This window comes from Oryctolagus cuniculus, unplaced genomic scaffold (genome assembly GCF_964237555.1).
Source record: "Oryctolagus cuniculus unplaced genomic scaffold, mOryCun1.1 SCAFFOLD_141, whole genome shotgun sequence".
In the NCBI taxonomy this organism is placed as follows: Eukaryota; Metazoa; Chordata; class Mammalia; order Lagomorpha; family Leporidae; genus Oryctolagus; species Oryctolagus cuniculus.
The window spans coordinates 124,627-142,039 of record NW_027208296.1 but is presented as its reverse complement, the minus strand read 5'-3'; the positions used below and the strand labels follow the sequence as shown (position 1 = coordinate 142,039).

General features: G+C 68.4%; 3 protein-coding genes across 3 annotated transcripts; all 3 read right to left on the bottom strand.

The window, feature by feature from the left end:
* Positions 1-15: 15 nt before the first annotated feature.
* LOC138848169 (zinc transporter ZIP10-like) lies at positions 16-4,374 on the bottom strand. Its single transcript, XM_070067737.1, has 3 exons — positions 3,387-4,374; positions 1,744-1,857; positions 16-215 (listed from the first exon to the last, which is right to left on the bottom strand). Exons 1-3 carry the CDS (start codon positions 3,625-3,627, stop codon positions 55-57), a joined length of 516 nt encoding a protein of 171 aa, XP_069923838.1. The 5' UTR covers positions 3,628-4,374; the 3' UTR covers positions 16-54.
* A 394-nt stretch (positions 4,375-4,768) lies between these two features.
* Positions 4,769-9,271, bottom strand: LOC138848170 (zinc transporter ZIP10-like). Its single transcript, XM_070067738.1, has 3 exons — positions 8,286-9,271; positions 6,655-6,756; positions 4,769-5,125 (listed from the first exon to the last, which is right to left on the bottom strand). Exons 1-3 carry the CDS (start codon positions 8,530-8,532, stop codon positions 4,965-4,967), a joined length of 510 nt encoding a protein of 169 aa, XP_069923839.1. The 5' UTR covers positions 8,533-9,271; the 3' UTR covers positions 4,769-4,964.
* Positions 9,272-14,598: 5,327 nt separating this feature from the next.
* Positions 14,599-16,791, bottom strand: LOC138848172 (zinc transporter ZIP10-like). The gene is made up of 2 exons (XM_070067748.1): positions 16,469-16,791; positions 14,599-14,939 (listed from the first exon to the last, which is right to left on the bottom strand). Exons 1-2 carry the CDS (start codon positions 16,713-16,715, stop codon positions 14,773-14,775), a joined length of 414 nt encoding a protein of 137 aa, XP_069923849.1. The 5' UTR covers positions 16,716-16,791; the 3' UTR covers positions 14,599-14,772.
* Positions 16,792-17,413: the final 622 nt, after the last annotated feature.

The window sequence follows — 17,413 nt, the reverse complement described above, 5'->3', positions numbered from 1 at the left end:
ATCGCATGGCGACACCTTCCCGGTCCCGGAGGCAATAGGAAAGCCCGTTCTCGCTCAAGGAGCCCCGGCAGCCCAGCGGGCTCCCAGGGGCAGAGGACACAAGGCACACGGGCCCCTACCGTGGTCGTGGTCGTGGTCGTGGTCAGCCTCGGTGCTGGGAGTCATGGTTGGGAGCGGCACGTCCGGAACAGGTTCCCGGGTGCCGGGCTCGGCGTCTGCGGAAGAAGAAGAGACATCACACACTTGGCCTGAGTGAGGGTCTTTGCCGACAACACACCTGCCTCCGCCTAGGAAACCAGGCAGAGAAATGTTCTCCCGGCCCCACACCTCCCGACGCCTCATGTGGGTGGGTGCCTAGGTCAGTGCGGAGACAGCATGGGCGCCTGCCTGCCTAGGCCACAAAGAATCCCGACCAAGGGAAACTGGTGGCACCGGGGCCAGGGCGAGGGCCCGCAGTCCCCCCTTGTGCGTTGGGCCGCGCAAGGCCTTGGTGCCACCCCACCCTCCAAGTGGGTTCCCCTCCTTGGCCAGGGCTGGCGGGCTAAGAGCGGCCCTTCCCTTCCACACGGCAAAGCGACGAGGAAGGGGAAGTGAAAGGATCCAGGAACCAGGCAAGGGCCACCTCCGGGTTCCAGGGGCAGCCAAGAAAGAGCCTGACAGCACCCAGCCAGCCCCCTGTCTAGGGGAGGGGCCTGGTGGGCACACCTCGAGCAATCCTCTGGGCCCTCCAGGACGGCAACTGAGCACCGTGTCCGGCACGGGCTCAGTCCAGCCAGGCCCCGCTGGACGGCTCCCCGCACGGGGGCGAGAGGGGAGAAAAGCGGACGGAGCAACCGCGCCCTCTCTCATCTGCGCCCACTCAGGGCACGGAGGACAGACGGGCCCGCGTGGCTGGCTCCACACACCAGCCCGGGTCCGGTCTGGGCCACGAGCGCACGACTGGGAACTGGCCCATCCAGGACACTGGGTCAGATTCTCCTGGTGGCCCGCCGGACTACACGGCAGACAACTCCCCAGCTGCCTGGGGGCACGGCACGGGTCCAGAACACGCTCGTGCCAGCGTCAGAGGGCACATCGAGGACTTGTCCTCAGGCAGCGGCCACGCCTCCTGGACGCTGTCCCGGGAGCTCGGAGACCAGCCAACGCCAAGAGGAAGGCAAGGACGTCTCAGGAGAGGCAGAGGCACAGAGCACCACCCTCGCGGAGCCCAGCGTGCCCGCGCCTAAGTCCGCTGCGCACACTGGGCCACCAGGGGCAGTGGGGCACTCCACGCCGGGTCCCATGAGGCTTCTGCACTCGCAGCCTCCGTGGCAACGCCAGGCATGCGGGCTGGGCGTGCTGCACCAGACCCCCGGGGTCATGGCGGGAGCAGACGTGGGGGGCGGGGAAGCCTACGCCCCTCCCGCACGGCTTAGCAGACCACCACGCAGAGAAACGGACAACCTGCGCACAGGCCCAGGCAGCGTGCAGCCAACCAGAGCACCCGGGAGGACACACGGCCCCGTCTCGGAGCGCCTGACTCGCACCGCGGCCCCTCTCTCCCCAGGGAGCACATCCTTCCCGGGCAGAGCCCCGAGGACGTCCCCGCAGCTCCAGAGCACAGGCCAGCGTTTCGGGACAAGGAATCGCATGGCGACACCTTCCCGGTCCCGGAGGCAATAGGAAAGCCCGTTCTCGCTCAAGGAGCCCCGGCAGCCCAGCGGGCTCCCAGGGGCAGAGGACACAAGGCACACGGGCCCCTACCGTGGTCGTGGTCGTGGTCGTGGTCGTGGTCGTGGTCGTGGTCAGCCTCGGTGCTGGGAGTCATGGTTGGGAGCGGCACGTCCGGAACAGGTTCCCGGGTGCCGGGCTCGGCGTCTGCGGAAGAAGAAGAGACATCACACACTTGGCCTGAGTGAGGGTCTTTGCCGACAACACACCTGCCTCCGCCTAGGAAACCAGGCAGAGAAATGTTCTCCCGGCCCCACACCTCCCGACGCCTCATGTGGGTGGGTGCCTAGGTCAGTGCGGAGACAGCATGGGCGCCTGCCTGCCTAGGCCACAAAGAATCCCGACCAAGGGAAACTGGTGGCACCGGGGCCAGGGCGAGGGCCCGCAGTCCCCCCTTGTGCGTTGGGCCGCGCAAGGCCTTGGTGCCACCCCACCCTCCAAGTGGGTTCCCCTCCTTGGCCAGGGCTGGCGGGCTAAGAGCGGCCCTTCCCTTCCACACGGCAAGGCGACGAGGAAGGGGAAGTGAAAGGATCCAGGAACCAGGCAAGGGCCACCTCCGGGTTCCAGGGGCAGCCAAGAAAGAGCCTGACGGCACCCAGCCAGCCCCCTGTCTCAGGGGAGGGGCCTGGTGGGCACACCTCGAGCAATCCTCTGGGCCCTCCAGGACGTCAACTGAGCACCATTTCCGGCACGGGCTCAGTCCAGCCAGGCCCCGCTGGACGGCTCCCCGCACGGGGGCGAGAGGGGAGAAAAGCGGACGGAGCAACCGCGCCCTCTCTCATCTGCGCCCACTCAGGGCACGGAGGACAGACGGGCCCGCGTGGCTGGCTCCACACACCAGCCCGGGTCCGGTCTGGGCCACGAGCGCACGACTGGGAACTGGCCCATCCAGGACACTGGGTCAGATTCTCCTGGTGGCCCGCCGGACTACACGGCAGACAACTCCCCAGCTGCCTGGGGGCACGGCACGGGTCCAGAACACGCTCGTGCCAGCGTCAGAGGGCACATCGAGGACTTGTCCTCAGGCAGCGGCCACGCCTCCTGGACGCTGTCCCGGGAGCTCGGAGACCAGCCAACGCCAAGAGGAAGGCAAGGACGTCTCAGGAGAGGCAGAGGCACAGAGCACCACCCTCGCGGAGCCCAGCGTGCCCGCGCCTAAGTCCGCTGCGCACACTGGGCCACCAGGGGCAGTGGGGCACTCCACGCCGGGTCCCATGAGGCTTCTGCACTCGCAGCCTCCGTGGCAACGCCAGGCATGCGGGCTGGGCGTGCTGCACCAGACCCCCGGGGTCATGGCGGGAGCAGACGTGGGGGGCGGGGAAGCCTACGCCCCTCCCGCACGGCTTAGCAGACCACCACGCAGAGAAACGGACAACCTGCGGACAGGCCCAGGCAGCGTGCAGCCAACCAGAGCACCCGGGAGGACACACGGCCCCGTCTCGGAGCGCCTGACTCGCACCGCGGCCCCTCTCTCCCCAGGGAGCACATCCTTCCCGGGCAGAGCCCCGAGGACGTCCCCGCAGCTCCAGAGCACAGGCCAGCGTTTCGGGACAAGGAATCGCATGGCGACACCTTCCCGGTCCCGGAGGCAATAGGAAAGCCCGTTCTCGCTCAAGGAGCCCCGGCAGCCCAGCGGGCTCCCAGGGGCAGAGGACACAAGGCACACGGGCCCCTACCGTGGTCGTGGTCGTGGTCGTGGTCGTGGTCGTGGTCGTGGTCAGCCTCGGTGCTGGGAGTCATGGTTGGGAGCGGCACGTCCGGAACAGGTTCCCGGGTGCCGGGCTCGGCGTCTGCGGAAGAAGAAGAGACATCACACACTTGGCCTGAGTGAGGGTCTTTGCCGACAACACACCTGCCTCCGCCTAGGAAACCAGGCAGAGAAATGTTCTCCCGGCCCCACACCTCCCGACGCCTCATGTGGGTGGGTGCCTAGGTCAGTGCGGAGACAGCATGGGCGCCTGCCTGCCTAGGCCACAAAGAATCCCGACCAAGGGAAACTGGTGGCACCGGGGCCAGGGCGAGGCCGCGCCGTCCCCCCTTGTGCGTTGGGCCGCGCAAGGCCTTGGTGCCACCCCACCCTCCAAGTGGGTTCCCCTCCTTGGCCAGGGCTGGCGGGCTAAGAGCGGCCCTTCCCTTCCACACGGCAAGGCGACGAGGAAGGGGAAGTGAAAGGATCCAGGAACCAGGCAAGGGCCACCTCCGGGTTCCAGGGGCAGCCAAGAAAGAGCCTGACGGCACCCAGCCAGCCCCCTGTCTCAGGGGAGGGGCCTGGTGGGCACACCTCGAGCAATCCTCTGGGCCCTCCAGGACGGCAACTGAGCACCGTGTCCGGCACGGGCTCAGTCCAGCCAGGCCCCGCTGGACGGCTCCCCGCACGGGGGCGAGAGGGGAGAAAAGCGGACGGAGCAACCGCGCCCTCTCTCATCTGCGCCCACTCAGGGCACGGAGGACAGACGGGCCCGCGTGGCTGGCTCCACACACCAGCCCGGGTCTGGTCTGGGCCACGAGCGCACGACTGGGAACTGGCCCATCCAGGACACTGGGTCAGATTCTCCTGGTGGCCCGCCGGACTACACGGCAGACAACTCCCCAGCTGCCTGGGGGCACGGCACGGGTCCAGAACACGCTCGTGCCAGCGTCAGAGGGCACATCGAGGACTTGTCCTCAGGCAGCGGCCACGCCTCCTGGACGCTGTCCCGGGAGCTCGGAGACCAGCCAACGCCAAGAGGAAGGCAAGGACGTCTCAGGAGAGGCAGAGGCACAGAGCACCACCCTCGCGGAGCCCAGCGTGCCCGCGCCTAAGTCCGCTGCGCACACTGGGCCACCAGGGGCAGTGGGGCACTCCACGCCGGGTCCCATGAGGCTTCTGCACTCGCAGCCTCCGTGGCAACGCCAGGCATGCGGGCTGGGCGTGCTGCACCAGACCCCCGGGGTCATGGCGGGAGCAGACGTGGGGGGCGGGGAAGCCTACGCCCCTCCCGCACAGCTTAGCAGACCACCACGCAGAGAAACGGACAACCTGCGCACAGGCCCAGGCAGCGTGCAGCCAACCAGAGCACCCGGGAGGACACACGGCCCCGTCTCGGAGCGCCTGACTCGCACCGCGGCCCCTCTCTCCCCAGGGAGCACATCCTTCCCGGGCAGAGCCCCGAGGACGTCCCCGCAGCTCCAGAGCACAGGCCAGCGTTTCGGGACAAGGAATCGCATGGCGACACCTTCCCGGTCCCGGAGGCAATAGGAAAGCCCGTTCTCGCTCAAGGAGCCCCGGCAGCCCAGCGGGCTCCCAGGGGCAGAGGACACAAGGCACACGGGCCCCTACCGTGGTCGTGGTCGTGGTCGTGGTCAGCCTCGGTGCTGGGAGTCATGGTTGGGAGCGGCACGTCCGGAACAGGTTCCCGGGTGCCGGGCTCGGCGTCTGCGGAAGAAGAAGAGACATCACACACTTGGCCTGAGTGAGGGTCTTTGCCGACAACACACCTGCCTCCGCCTAGGAAACCAGGCAGAGAAATGTTCTCCCGGCCCCACACCTCCCGACGCCTCATGTGGGTGGGTGCCTAGGTCAGTGCGGAGACAGCATGGGCGCCTGCCTGCCTAGGCCACAAAGAATCCCGACCAAGGGAAACTGGTGGCACCGGGGCCAGGGCGAGGGCGCGCCGTCCCCCCTTGTGCGTTGGGCCGCGCAAGGCCTTGGTGCCACCCCACCCTCCAAGTGGGTTCCCCTCCTTGGCCAGGGCTGGCGGGCTAAGAGCGGCCCTTCCCTTCCACACGGCAAGGCGACGAGGAAGGGGAAGTGAAAGGATCCAGGAACCAGGCAAGGGCCACCTCCGGGTTCCAGGGGCAGCCAAGAAAGACCCTGACGGCACCCAGCCAGGCCCCTGTCTCAGGGGAGGGGCCTGGTGGGCACACCTCGAGCAATCCTCTGGGCCCTCCAGGACGGCAACTGAGCACCGTGTCCGGCACGGGCTCAGTCCAGCCAGGCCCCGCTGGACGGCTCCCCGCACGGGGGCGAGAGGGGAGAAAAGCGGACGGAGCAACCGCGCCCTCTCTCATCTGCGCCCACTCAGGGCACGGAGGACAGACGGGCCCGCGTGGCTGGCTCCACACACCAGCCCGGGTCCGGTCTGGGCCACGAGCGCACGACTGGGAACTGGCCCATCCAGGACACTGGGTCAGATTCTCCTGGTGGCCCGCCGGACTACACGGCAGACAACTCCCCAGCTGCCTGGGGGCACGGCACGGGTCCAGAACACGCTCGTGCCAGCGTCAGAGGGCACATCGAGGACTTGTCCTCAGGCAGCGGCCACGCCTCCTGGACGCTGTCCCGGGAGCTCGGAGACCAGCCAACGCCAAGAGGAAGGCAAGGACGTCTCAGGAGAGGCAGAGGCACAGAGCACCACCCTCGCGGAGCCCAGCGTGCCCGCGCCTAAGTCCGCTGCGCACACTGGGCCACCAGGGGCAGTGGGGCACTCCACGCCGGGTCCCATGAGGCTTCTGCACTCGCAGCCTCCGTGGCAACGCCAGGCATGCGGGCTGGGCGTGCTGCACCAGACCCCCGGGGTCATGGCGGGAGCAGACGTGGGGGGCGGGGAAGCCTACGCCCCTCCCGCACGGCTTAGCAGACCACCACGCAGAGAAACGGACAACCTGCGCACAGGCCCAGGCAGCGTGCAGCCAACCAGAGAACCCGGGAGGACACACGGCCCCGTCTCGGAGCGCCTGACTCGCACCGCGGCCCCTCTCTCCCCAGGGAGCACATCCTTCCCGGGCAGAGCCCCGAGGACGTCCCCGCAGCTCCAGAGCACAGGCCAGCGTTTCGGGACAAGGAATCGCATGGCGACACCTTCCCGGTCCCGGAGGCAATAGGAAAGCCCGTTCTCGCTCAAGGAGCCCCGGCAGCCCAGCGGGCTCCCAGGGGCAGAGGACACAAGGCACACGGGCCCCTACCGTGGTCGTGGTCGTGGTCGTGGTCGTGGTCAGCCTCGGTGCTGGGAGTCATGGTTGGGAGCGGCACGTCCGGAACAGGTTCCCGGGTGCCGGGCTCGGCGTCTGCGGAAGAAGAAGAGACATCACACACTTGGCCTGAGTGAGGGTCTTTGCCGACAACACACCTGCCTCCGCCTAGGAAACCAGGCAGAGAAATGTTCTCCCGGCCCCACACCTCCCGACGCCTCATGTGGGTGGGTGCCTAGGTCAGTGCGGAGACAGCATGGGCGCCTGCCTGCCTAGGCCACAAAGAATCCCGACCAAGGGAAACGGGTGGCACCGGGGCCAGGGCGAGGGCCCGCCGTCCCCCCTTGTGCGTTGGGCCGCGCAAGGCCTTGGTGCCACCCCACCCTCCAAGTGGGTTCCCCTCCTTGGCCAGGGCTGGCGGGCTAAGAGCGGCCCTTCCCTTCCACACGGCAAGGCGACGAGGAAGGGGAAGTGAAAGGATCCAGGAACCAGGCAAGGGCCACCTCCGGGTTCCAGGGGCAGCCAAGAAAGAGCCTGACGGCACCCAGCCAGCCCCCTGTCTCAGGGGAGGGGCCTGGTGGGCACACCTCGAGCAATCCTCTGGGCCCTCCAGGACGGCAACTGAGCACCGTGTCCGGCACGGGCTCAGTCCAGCCAGGCCCCGCTGGACGGCTCCCCGCACGGGGGCGAGAGGGGAGAAAAGCGGACGGAGCAACCGCGCCCTCTCTCATCTGCGCCCACTCAGGGCACGGAGGACAGACGGGCCCGCGTGGCTGGCTCCACACACCAGCCCGGGTCTGGTCTGGGCCACGAGCGCACGACTGGGAACTGGCCCATCCAGGACACTGGGTCAGATTCTCCTGGTGGCCCGCCGGACTACACGGCAGACAACTCCCCAGCTGCCTGGGGGCACGGCACGGGTCCAGAACACGCTCGTGCCAGCGTCAGAGGGCACATCGAGGACTTGTCCTCAGGCAGCGGCCACGCCTCCTGGACGCTGTCCCGGGAGCTCGGAGACCAGCCAACGCCAAGAGGAAGGCAAGGACGTCTCAGGAGAGGCAGAGGCACAGAGCACCACCCTCGCGGAGCCCAGCGTGCCCGCGCCTAAGTCCGCTGCGCACACTGGGCCACCAGGGGCAGTGGGGCACTCCACGCCGGGTCCCATGAGGCTTCTGCACTCGCAGCCTCCGTGGCAACGCCAGGCATGCGGGCTGGGCGTGCTGCACCAGACCCCCGGGGTCATGGCGGGAGCAGACGTGGGGGGCGGGGAAGCCTACGCCCCTCCCGCACGGCTTAGCAGACCACCACGCAGAGAAACGGACAACCTGCGCACAGGCCCAGGCAGCGTGCAGCCAACCAGAGAACCCGGGAGGACACACGGCCCCGTCTCGGAGCGCCTGACTCGCACCGCGGCCCCTCTCTCCCCAGGGAGCACATCCTTCCCGGGCAGAGCCCCGAGGACGTCCCCGCAGCTCCAGAGCACAGGCCAGCGTTTCGGGACAAGGAATCGCATGGCGACACCTTCCCGGTCCCGGAGGCAATAGGAAAGCCCGTTCTCGCTCAAGGAGCCCCGGCAGCCCAGCGGGCTCCCAGGGGCAGAGGACACAAGGCACACGGGCCCCTACCGTGGTCGTGGTCGTGGTCGTGGTCGTGGTCGTGGTCGTGGTCGTGGTCAGCCTCGGTGCTGGGAGTCATGGTTGGGAGCGGCACGTCCGGAACAGGTTCCCGGGTGCCGGGCTCGGCGTCTGCGGAAGAAGAAGAGACATCACACACTTGGCCTGAGTGAGGGTCTTTGCCGACAACACACCTGCCTCCGCCTAGGAAACCAGGCAGAGAAATGTTCTCCCGGCCCCACACCTCCCGACGCCTCATGTGGGTGGGTGCCTAGGTCAGTGCGGAGACAGCATGGGCGCCTGCCTGCCTAGGCCACAAAGAATCCCGACCAAGGGAAACGGGTGGCACCGGGGCCAGGGCGAGGGCCCGCCGTCCCCCCTTGTGCGTTGGGCCGCGCAAGGCCTTGGTGCCACCCCACCCTCCAAGTGGGTTCCCCTCCTTGGCCAGGGCTGGCGGGCTAAGAGCGGCCCTTCCCTTCCACACGGCAAGGCGACGAGGAAGGGGAAGTGAAAGGATCCAGGAACCAGGCAAGGGCCACCTCCGGGTTCCAGGGGCAGCCAAGAAAGAGCCTGACGGCACCCAGCCAGCCCCCTGTCTCAGGGGAGGGGCCTGGTGGGCACACCTCGAGCAATCCTCTGGGCCCTCCAGGACGGCAACTGAGCACCGTGTCCGGCACGGGCTCAGTCCAGCCAGGCCCCGCTGGACGGCTCCCCGCACGGGGGCGAGAGGGGAGAAAAGCGGACGGAGCAACCGCGCCCTCTCTCATCTGCGCCCACTCAGGGCACGGAGGACAGACGGGCCCGCGTGGCTGGCTCCACACACCAGCCCGGGTCTGGTCTGGGCCACGAGCGCACGACTGGGAACTGGCCCATCCAGGACACTGGGTCAGATTCTCCTGGTGGCCCGCCGGACTACACGGCAGACAACTCCCCAGCTGCCTGGGGGCACGGCACGGGTCCAGAACACGCTCGTGCCAGCGTCAGAGGGCACATCGAGGACTTGTCCTCAGGCAGCGGCCACGCCTCCTGGACGCTGTCCCGGGAGCTCGGAGACCAGCCAACGCCAAGAGGAAGGCAAGGACGTCTCAGGAGAGGCAGAGGCACAGAGCACCACCCTCGCGGAGCCCAGCGTGCCCGCGCCTAAGTCCGCTGCGCACACTGGGCCACCAGGGGCAGTGGGGCACTCCACGCCGGGTCCCATGAGGCTTCTGCACTCGCAGCCTCCGTGGCAACGCCAGGCATGCGGGCTGGGCGTGCTGCACCAGACCCCCGGGGTCATGGCGGGAGCAGACGTGGGGGGCGGGGAAGCCTACGCCCCTCCCGCACGGCTTAGCAGACCACCACGCAGAGAAACGGACAACCTGCGCACAGGCCCAGGCAGCGTGCAGCCAACCAGAGAACCCGGGAGGACACACGGCCCCGTCTCAGAGCGCCTGACTCGCACCGCGGCCCCTCTCTCCCCAGGGAGCACATCCTTCCCGGGCAGAGCCCCGAGGACGTCCCCGCAGCTCCAGAGCACAGGCCAGCGTTTCGGGACAAGGAATCGCATGGCGACACCTTCCCGGTCCCGGAGGCAATAGGAAAGCCCGTTCTCGCTCAAGGAGCCCCGGCAGCCCAGCGGGCTCCCAGGGGCAGAGGACACAAGGCACACGGGCCCCTACCGTGGTCGTGGTCGTGGTCGTGGTCAGCCTCGGTGCTGGGAGTCATGGTTGGGAGCGGCACGTCCGGAACAGGTTCCCGGGTGCCGGGCTCGGCGTCTGCGGAAGAAGAAGAGACATCACACACTTGGCCTGAGTGAGGGTCTTTGCCGACAACACACCTGCCTCCGCCTAGGAAACCAGGCAGAGAAATGTTCTCCCGGCCCCACACCTCCCGACGCCTCATGTGGGTGGGTGCCTAGGTCAGTGCGGAGACAGCATGGGCGCCTGCCTGCCTAGGCCACAAAGAATCCCGACCAAGGGAAACGGGTGGCACCGGGGCCAGGGCGAGGGCCCGCAGTCCCCCCTTGTGCGTTGGGCCGCGCAAGGCCTTGGTGCCACCCCACCCTCCAAGTGGGTTCCCCTCCTTGGCCAGGGCTGGCGGGCTAAGAGCGGCCCTTCCCTTCCACACGGCAAGGCGACGAGGAAGGGGAAGTGAAAGGATCCAGGAACCAGGCAAGGGCCACCTCCGGGTTCCAGGGGCAGCCAAGAAAGAGCCTGACGGCACCCAGCCAGCCCCCTGTCTCAGGGGAGGGGCCTGGTGGGCACACCTCGAGCAATCCTCTGGGCCCTCCAGGACGGCAACTGAGCACCGTGTCCGGCACGGGCTCAGTCCAGCCAGGCCCCGCTGGACGGCTCCCCGCACGGGGGCGAGAGGGGAGAAAAGCGGACGGAGCAACCGCGCCCTCTCTCATCTGCGCCCACTCAGGGCACAGAGGACAGACGGGCCCGCGTGGCTGGCTCCACACACCAGCCCGGGTCCGGTCTGGGCCACGAGCGCACGACTGGGAACTGGCCCATCCAGGACACTGGGTCAGATTCTCCTGGTGGCCCGCCGGACTACACGGCAGACAACTCCCCAGCTGCCTGGGGGCACGGCACGGGTCCAGAACACGCTCGTGCCAGCGTCAGAGGGCACATCGAGGACTTGTCCTCAGGCAGCGGCCACGCCTCCTGGACGCTGTCCCGGGAGCTCGGAGACCAGCCAACGCCAAGAGGAAGGCAAGGACGTCTCAGGAGAGGCAGAGGCACAGAGCACCACCCTCGCGGAGCCCAGCGTGCCCGCGCCTAAGTCCGCTGCGCACACTGGGCCACCAGGGGCAGTGGGGCACTCCACGCCGGGTCCCATGAGGCTTCTGCACTCGCAGCCTCCGTGGCAACGCCAGGCATGCGGGCTGGGCGTGCTGCACCAGACCCCCGGGGTCATGGCGGGAGCAGACGTGGGGGGCGGGGAAGCCTACGCCCCTCCCGCACGGCTTAGCAGACCACCACGCAGAGAAACGGACAACCTGCGCACAGGCCCAGGCAGCGTGCAGCCAACCAGAGAACCCGGGAGGACACACGGCCCCGTCTCGGAGCGCCTGACTCGCACCGCGGCCCCTCTCTCCCCAGGGAGCACATCCTTCCCGGGCAGAGCCCCGAGGACGTCCCCGCAGCTCCAGAGCACAGGCCAGCGTTTCGGGACAAGGAATCGCATGGCGACACCTTCCCGGTCCCGGAGGCAATAGGAAAGCCCGTTCTCGCTCAAGGAGCCCCGGCAGCCCAGCGGGCTCCCAGGGGCAGAGGACACAAGGCACACGGGCCCCTACCGTGGTCGTGGTCGTGGTCGTGGTCGTGGTCGTGGTCGTGGTCAGCCTCGGTGCTGGGAGTCATGGTTGGGAGCGGCACGTCCGGAACAGGTTCCCGGGTGCCGGGCTCGGCGTCTGCGGAAGAAGAAGAGACATCACACACTTGGCCTGAGTGAGGGTCTTTGCCGACAACACACCTGCCTCCGCCTAGGAAACCAGGCAGAGAAATGTTCTCCCGGCCCCACACCTCCCGACGCCTCATGTGGGTGGGTGCCTAGGTCAGTGTGGAGACAGCACGGGCGCCTGCCTGCCTAGGCCACAAAGAATCCCGACCAAGGGAAACTGGTGGCACCGGGGCCAGGGCGAGGGCCCGCCGTCCCCCCTTGTGCGTTGGGCCGCGCAAGGCCTTGGTGCCACCCCACCCTCCAAGTGGGTTCCCCTCCTTGGCCAGGGCTGGCGGGCTAAGAGCGGCCCTTCCCTTCCACACGGCAAGGCGACGAGGAAGGGGAAGTGAAAGGATCCAGGAACCAGGCAAGGGCCACCTCCGGGTTCCAGGGGGAGCCAAGAAAGAACCTGACGGCACCCAGCCAGGCCCCTGTCTCAGGGGAGGGGCCTGGTGGGCACACCTCGAGCAATCCTCTGGGCCCTCCAGGACGGCAACTGAGCACCGTGTCCGGCACGGGCTCAGTCCAGCCAGGCCCCGCTGGACGGCTCCCCGCACGGGGGCGAGAGGGGAGAAAAGCGGACGGAGCAACCGCGCCCTCTCTCATCTGCGCCCACTCAGGGCACGGAGGACAGACGGGCCCGCGTGGCTGGCTCCACACACCAGCCCGGGTCTGGTCTGGGCCACGAGCGCACGACTGGGAACTGGCCCATCCAGGACACTGGGTCAGATTCTCCTGGTGGCCCGCCGGACTACACGGCAGACAACTCCCCAGCTGCCTGGGGGCACGGCACGGGTCCAGAACACGCTCGTGCCAGCGTCAGAGGGCACATCGAGGACTTGTCCTCAGGCAGCGGCCACGCCTCCTGGACGCTGTCCCGGGAGCTCGGAGACCAGCCAACGCCAAGAGGAAGGCAAGGACGTCTCAGGAGAGGCAGAGGCACAGAGCACCATCCTCGCGGAGCCCAGCGTGCCCGCGCCTAAGTCCGCTGCGCACACTGGGCCACCAGGGGCAGTGGGGCACTCCACGCCGGGTCCCATGAGGCTTCTGCACTCGCAGCCTCCGTGGCAACGCCAGGCATGCGGGCTGGGCGTGCTGCACCAGACCCCCGGGGTCATGGCGGGAGCAGACGTGGGGGGCGGGGAAGCCTACGCCCCTCCCGCACGGCTTAGCAGACCACCACGCAGAGAAACGGACAACCTGCGCACAGGCCCAGGCAGCGTGCAGCCAACCAGAGAACCCGGGAGGACACACGGCCCCGTCTCGGAGCGCCTGACTCGCACCGCGGCCCCTCTCTCCCCAGGGAGCACATCCTTCCCGGGCAGAGCCCCGAGGACGTCCCCGCAGCTCCAGAGCACAGGCCAGCGTTTCGGGACAAGGAATCGCATGGCGACACCTTCCCGGTCCCGGAGGCAATAGGAAAGCCCGTTCTCGCTCAAGGAGCCCCGGCAGCCCAGCGGGCTCCCAGGGGCAGAGGACACAAGGCACACGGGCCCCTACCGTGGTCGTGGTCGTGGTCGTGGTCGTGGTCAGCCTCGGTGCTGGGAGTCATGGTTGGGAGCGGCACGTCCGGAACAGGTTCCCGGGTGCCGGGCTCGGCGTCTGCGGAAGAAGAAGAGACATCACACACTTGGCCTGAGTGAGGGTCTTTGCCGACAACACACCTGCCTCCGCCTAGGAAACCAGGCAGAGAAATGTTCTCCCGGCCCCACACCTCCCGACGCCTCATGTGGGTGGGTGCCTAGGTCAGTGCGGAGACAGCATGGGCGCCTGCCTGCCTAGGCCACAAAGAATCCCGACCAAGGGAAACTGGTGGCACCGGGGCCAGGGCGAGGCCGCGCCGTCCCCCCTTGTGCGTTGGGCCGCGCAAGGCCTTGGTGCCACCCCACCCTCCAAGTGGGTTCCCCTCCTTGGCCAGGGCTGGCGGGCTAAGAGCGGCCCTTCCCTTCCACACGGCAAGGCGACGAGGAAGGGGAAGTGAAAGGATCCAGGAACCAGGCAAGGGCCACCTCCGGGTTCCAGGGGGAGCCAAGAAAGAGCCTGACGGCACCCAGCCAGGCCCCTGTCTCAGGGGAGGGGCCTGGTGGGCACACCTCGAGCAATCCTCTGGGCCCTCCAGGACGGCAACTGAGCACCGTGTCCGGCACGGGCTCAGTCCAGCCAGGCCCCGCTGGACGGCTCCCCGCACGGGGGCGAGAGGGGAGAAAAGCGGACGGAGCAACCGCGCCCTCTCTCATCTGCGCCCACTCAGGGCACGGAGGACAGACGGGCCCGCGTGGCTGGCTCCACACACCAGCCCGGGTCTGGTCTGGGCCACGAGCGCACGACTGGGAACTGGCCCATCCAGGACACTGGGTCAGATTCTCCTGGTGGCCCGCCGGACTACACGGCAGACAACTCCCCAGCTGCCTGGGGGCACGGCACGGGTCCAGAACACGCTCGTGCCAGCGTCAGAGGGCACATCGAGGACTTGTCCTCAGGCAGCGGCCACGCCTCCTGGACGCTGTCCCGGGAGCTCGGAGACCAGCCAACGCCAAGAGGAAGGCAAGGACGTCTCAGGAGAGGCAGAGGCACAGAGCACCACCCTCGCGGAGCCCAGCGTGCCCGCGCCTAAGTCCGCTGCGCACACTGGGCCACCAGGGGCAGTGGGGCACTCCACGCTGGGTCCCATGAGGCTTCTGCACTCGCAGCCTCCGTGGCAACGCCAGGCATGCGGGCTGGGAGTGCTGCACCAGACCCCCGGGGTGGGTCATGGCGGGAGCAGACGTGGGGGGCGGGGAAGCCTACGCCCCTCCCGCACGGGTTAGCAGACCACCACGCAGAGAAACGGATAACCTGCGGGCAGGCCCAGGCAGCGTGCAGCCAACCAGAGCACCCGGGAGGACACACGGCCCCGTCTCGGAGCGCCTGACTCGCACCGCGGCCCCTCTCTCCCCAGGGAGCACATCCTTCCCGGGCAGAGCCCCGAGGACGTCCCCGCAGCTCCAGAGCACAGGCCAGCGTTTCGGGACAAGGAATCGCATGGCGACACCTTCCCGGTCCCGGAGGCAATAGGAAAGCCCGTTCTCGCTCAAGGAGCCCCGGCAGCCCAGCGGGCTCCCAGGGGCAGAGGACACAAGGCACACGGGCCCCTACCGTGGTCGTGGTCGTGGTCGTGGTCGTGGTCAGCCTCGGTGCTGGGAGTCATGGTTGGGAGCGGCACGTCCGGAACAGGTTCCCGGGTGCCGGGCTCGGCGTCTGCGGAAGAAGAAGAGACATCACACACTTGGCCTGAGTGAGGGTCTTTGCCGACAACACACCTGCCTCCGCCTAGGAAACCAGGCAGAGAAATGTTCTCCCGGCCCCACACCTCCCGACGCCTCATGTGGGTGGGTGCCTAGGTCAGTGCGGAGACAGCATGGGCGCCTGCCTGCCTAGGCCACAAAGAATCCCGACCAAGGGAAACTGGTGGCACCGGGGCCAGGGCGAGGGCCCGCAGTCCCCCCTTGTGCGTTGGGCCGCGCAAGGCCTTGGTGCCACCCCACCCTCCAAGTGGGTTCCCCTCCTTGGCCAGGGCTGGCGGGCTAAGAGCGGCCCTTCCCTTCCACACGGCAAGGCGACGAGGAAGGGGAAGTGAAAGGATCCAGGAACCAGGCAAGGGCCACCTCCGGGTTCCAGGGGGAGCCAAGAAAGAGCCTGACGGCACCCAGCCAGGCCCCTGTCTCAGGGGAGGGGCCTGGTGGGCACACCTCGAGCAATCCTCTGGGCCCTCCAGGACGGCAACTGAGCACCGTGTCCGGCACGGGCTCAGTCCAGCCAGGCCCCGCTGGACGGCTCCCCGCACGGGGGCGAGAGGGGAGAAAAGCGGACGGAGCAACCGCGCCCTCTCTCATCTGCGCCCACTCAGGGCACGGAGGACAGACGGGCCCGCGTGGCTGGCTCCACACACCAGCCCGGGTCTGGTCTGGGCCACGAGCGCACGACTGGGAACTGGCCCATCCAGGACACTGGGTCAGATTCTCCTGGTGGCCCGCCGGACTACACGGCAGACAACTCCCCAGCTGCCTGGGGGCACGGCACGGGTCCAGAACACGCTCGTGCCAGCGTCAGAGGGCACATCGAGGACTTGTCCTCAGGCAGCGGCCACGCCTCCTGGACGCTGTCCCGGGAGCTCGGAGACCAGCCAACGCCAAGAGGAAGGCAAGGACGTCTCAGGAGAGGCAGAGGCACAGAGCACCATCCTCGCGGAGCCCAGCGTGCCCGCGCCTAAGTCCGCTGCGCACACTGGGCCACCAGGGGCAGTGGGGCACTCCACGCCGGGTCCCATGAGGCTTCTGCACTCGCAGCCTCCGTGGCAACGCCAGGCATGCGGGCTGGGCGTGCTGCACCAGACCCCCGGGGTCATGGCGGGAGCAGACGTGGGGGGCGGGGAAGCCTACGCCCCTCCCGCACGGCTTAGCAGACCACCACGCAGAGAAACGGACAACCTGCGCACAGGCCCAGGCAGCGTGCAGCCAACCAGAGAACCCGGGAGGACACACGGCCCCGTCTCGGAGCGCCTGACTCGCACCGCGGCCCCTCTCTCCCCAGGGAGCACATCCTTCCCGGGCAGAGCCCCGAGGACGTCCCCGCAGCTCCAGAGCACAGGCCAGCGTTTCGGGACAAGGAATCGCATGGCGACACCTTCCCGGTCCCGGAGGCAATAGGAAAGCCCGTTCTCGCTCAAGGAGCCCCGGCAGCCCAGCGGGCTCCCAGGGGCAGAGGACACAAGGCACACGGGCCCCTACCGTGGTCGTGGTCGTGGTCGTGGTCGTGGTCGTGGTCGTGGTCGTGGTCAGCCTCGGTGCTGGGAGTCATGGTTGGGAGCGGCACGTCCGGAACAGGTTCCCGGGTGCCGGGCTCGGCGTCTGCGGAAGAAGAAGAGACATCACACACTTGGCCTGAGTGAGGGTCTTTGCCGACAACACACCTGCCTCCGCCTAGGAAACCAGGCAGAGAAATGTTCTCCCGGCCCCACACCTCCCGACGCCTCATGTGGGTGGGTGCCTAGGTCAGTGCGGAGACAGCATGGGCGCCTGCCTGCCTAGGCCACAAAGAATCCCGACCAAGGGAAACTGGTGGCACCGGGGCCAGGGCGAGGGCCCGCAGTCCCCCCTTGTGCGTTGGGCCGCGCAAGGCCTTGGTGCCACCCCACCCTCCAAGTGGGTTCCCCTCCTTGGCCAGGGCTGGCGGGCTAAGAGCGGCCCTTCCCTTCCACACGGCAAGGCGACGAGGAAGGGGAAGTGAAAGGATCCAGGAACCAGGCAAGGGCCACCTCCGGGTTCCAGGGGGAGCCAAGAAAGAGCCTGACGGCACCCAGCCAGGCCCCTGTCTCAGGGGAGGGGCCTGGTGGGCACACCTCGAGCAATCCTCTGGGCCCTCCAGGACGGCAACTGAGCACCGTGTCCGGCACGGGCTCAGTCCAGCCAGGCCCCGCTGGACGGCTCCCCGCACGGGGGCGAGAGGGGAGAAAAGCGGACGGAGCAACCGCGCCCTCTCTCATCTGCGCCCACTCAGGGCACGGAGGACAGACGGGCCCGCGTGGCTGGCTCCACACACCAGCCCGGGTCTGGTCTGGGCCACGAGCGCACGACTGGGAACTGGCCCATCCAGGACACTGGGTCAGATTCTCCTGGTGGCCCGCCGGACTACACGGCAGACAACTCCCCAGCTGCCTGGGGGCACGGCACGGG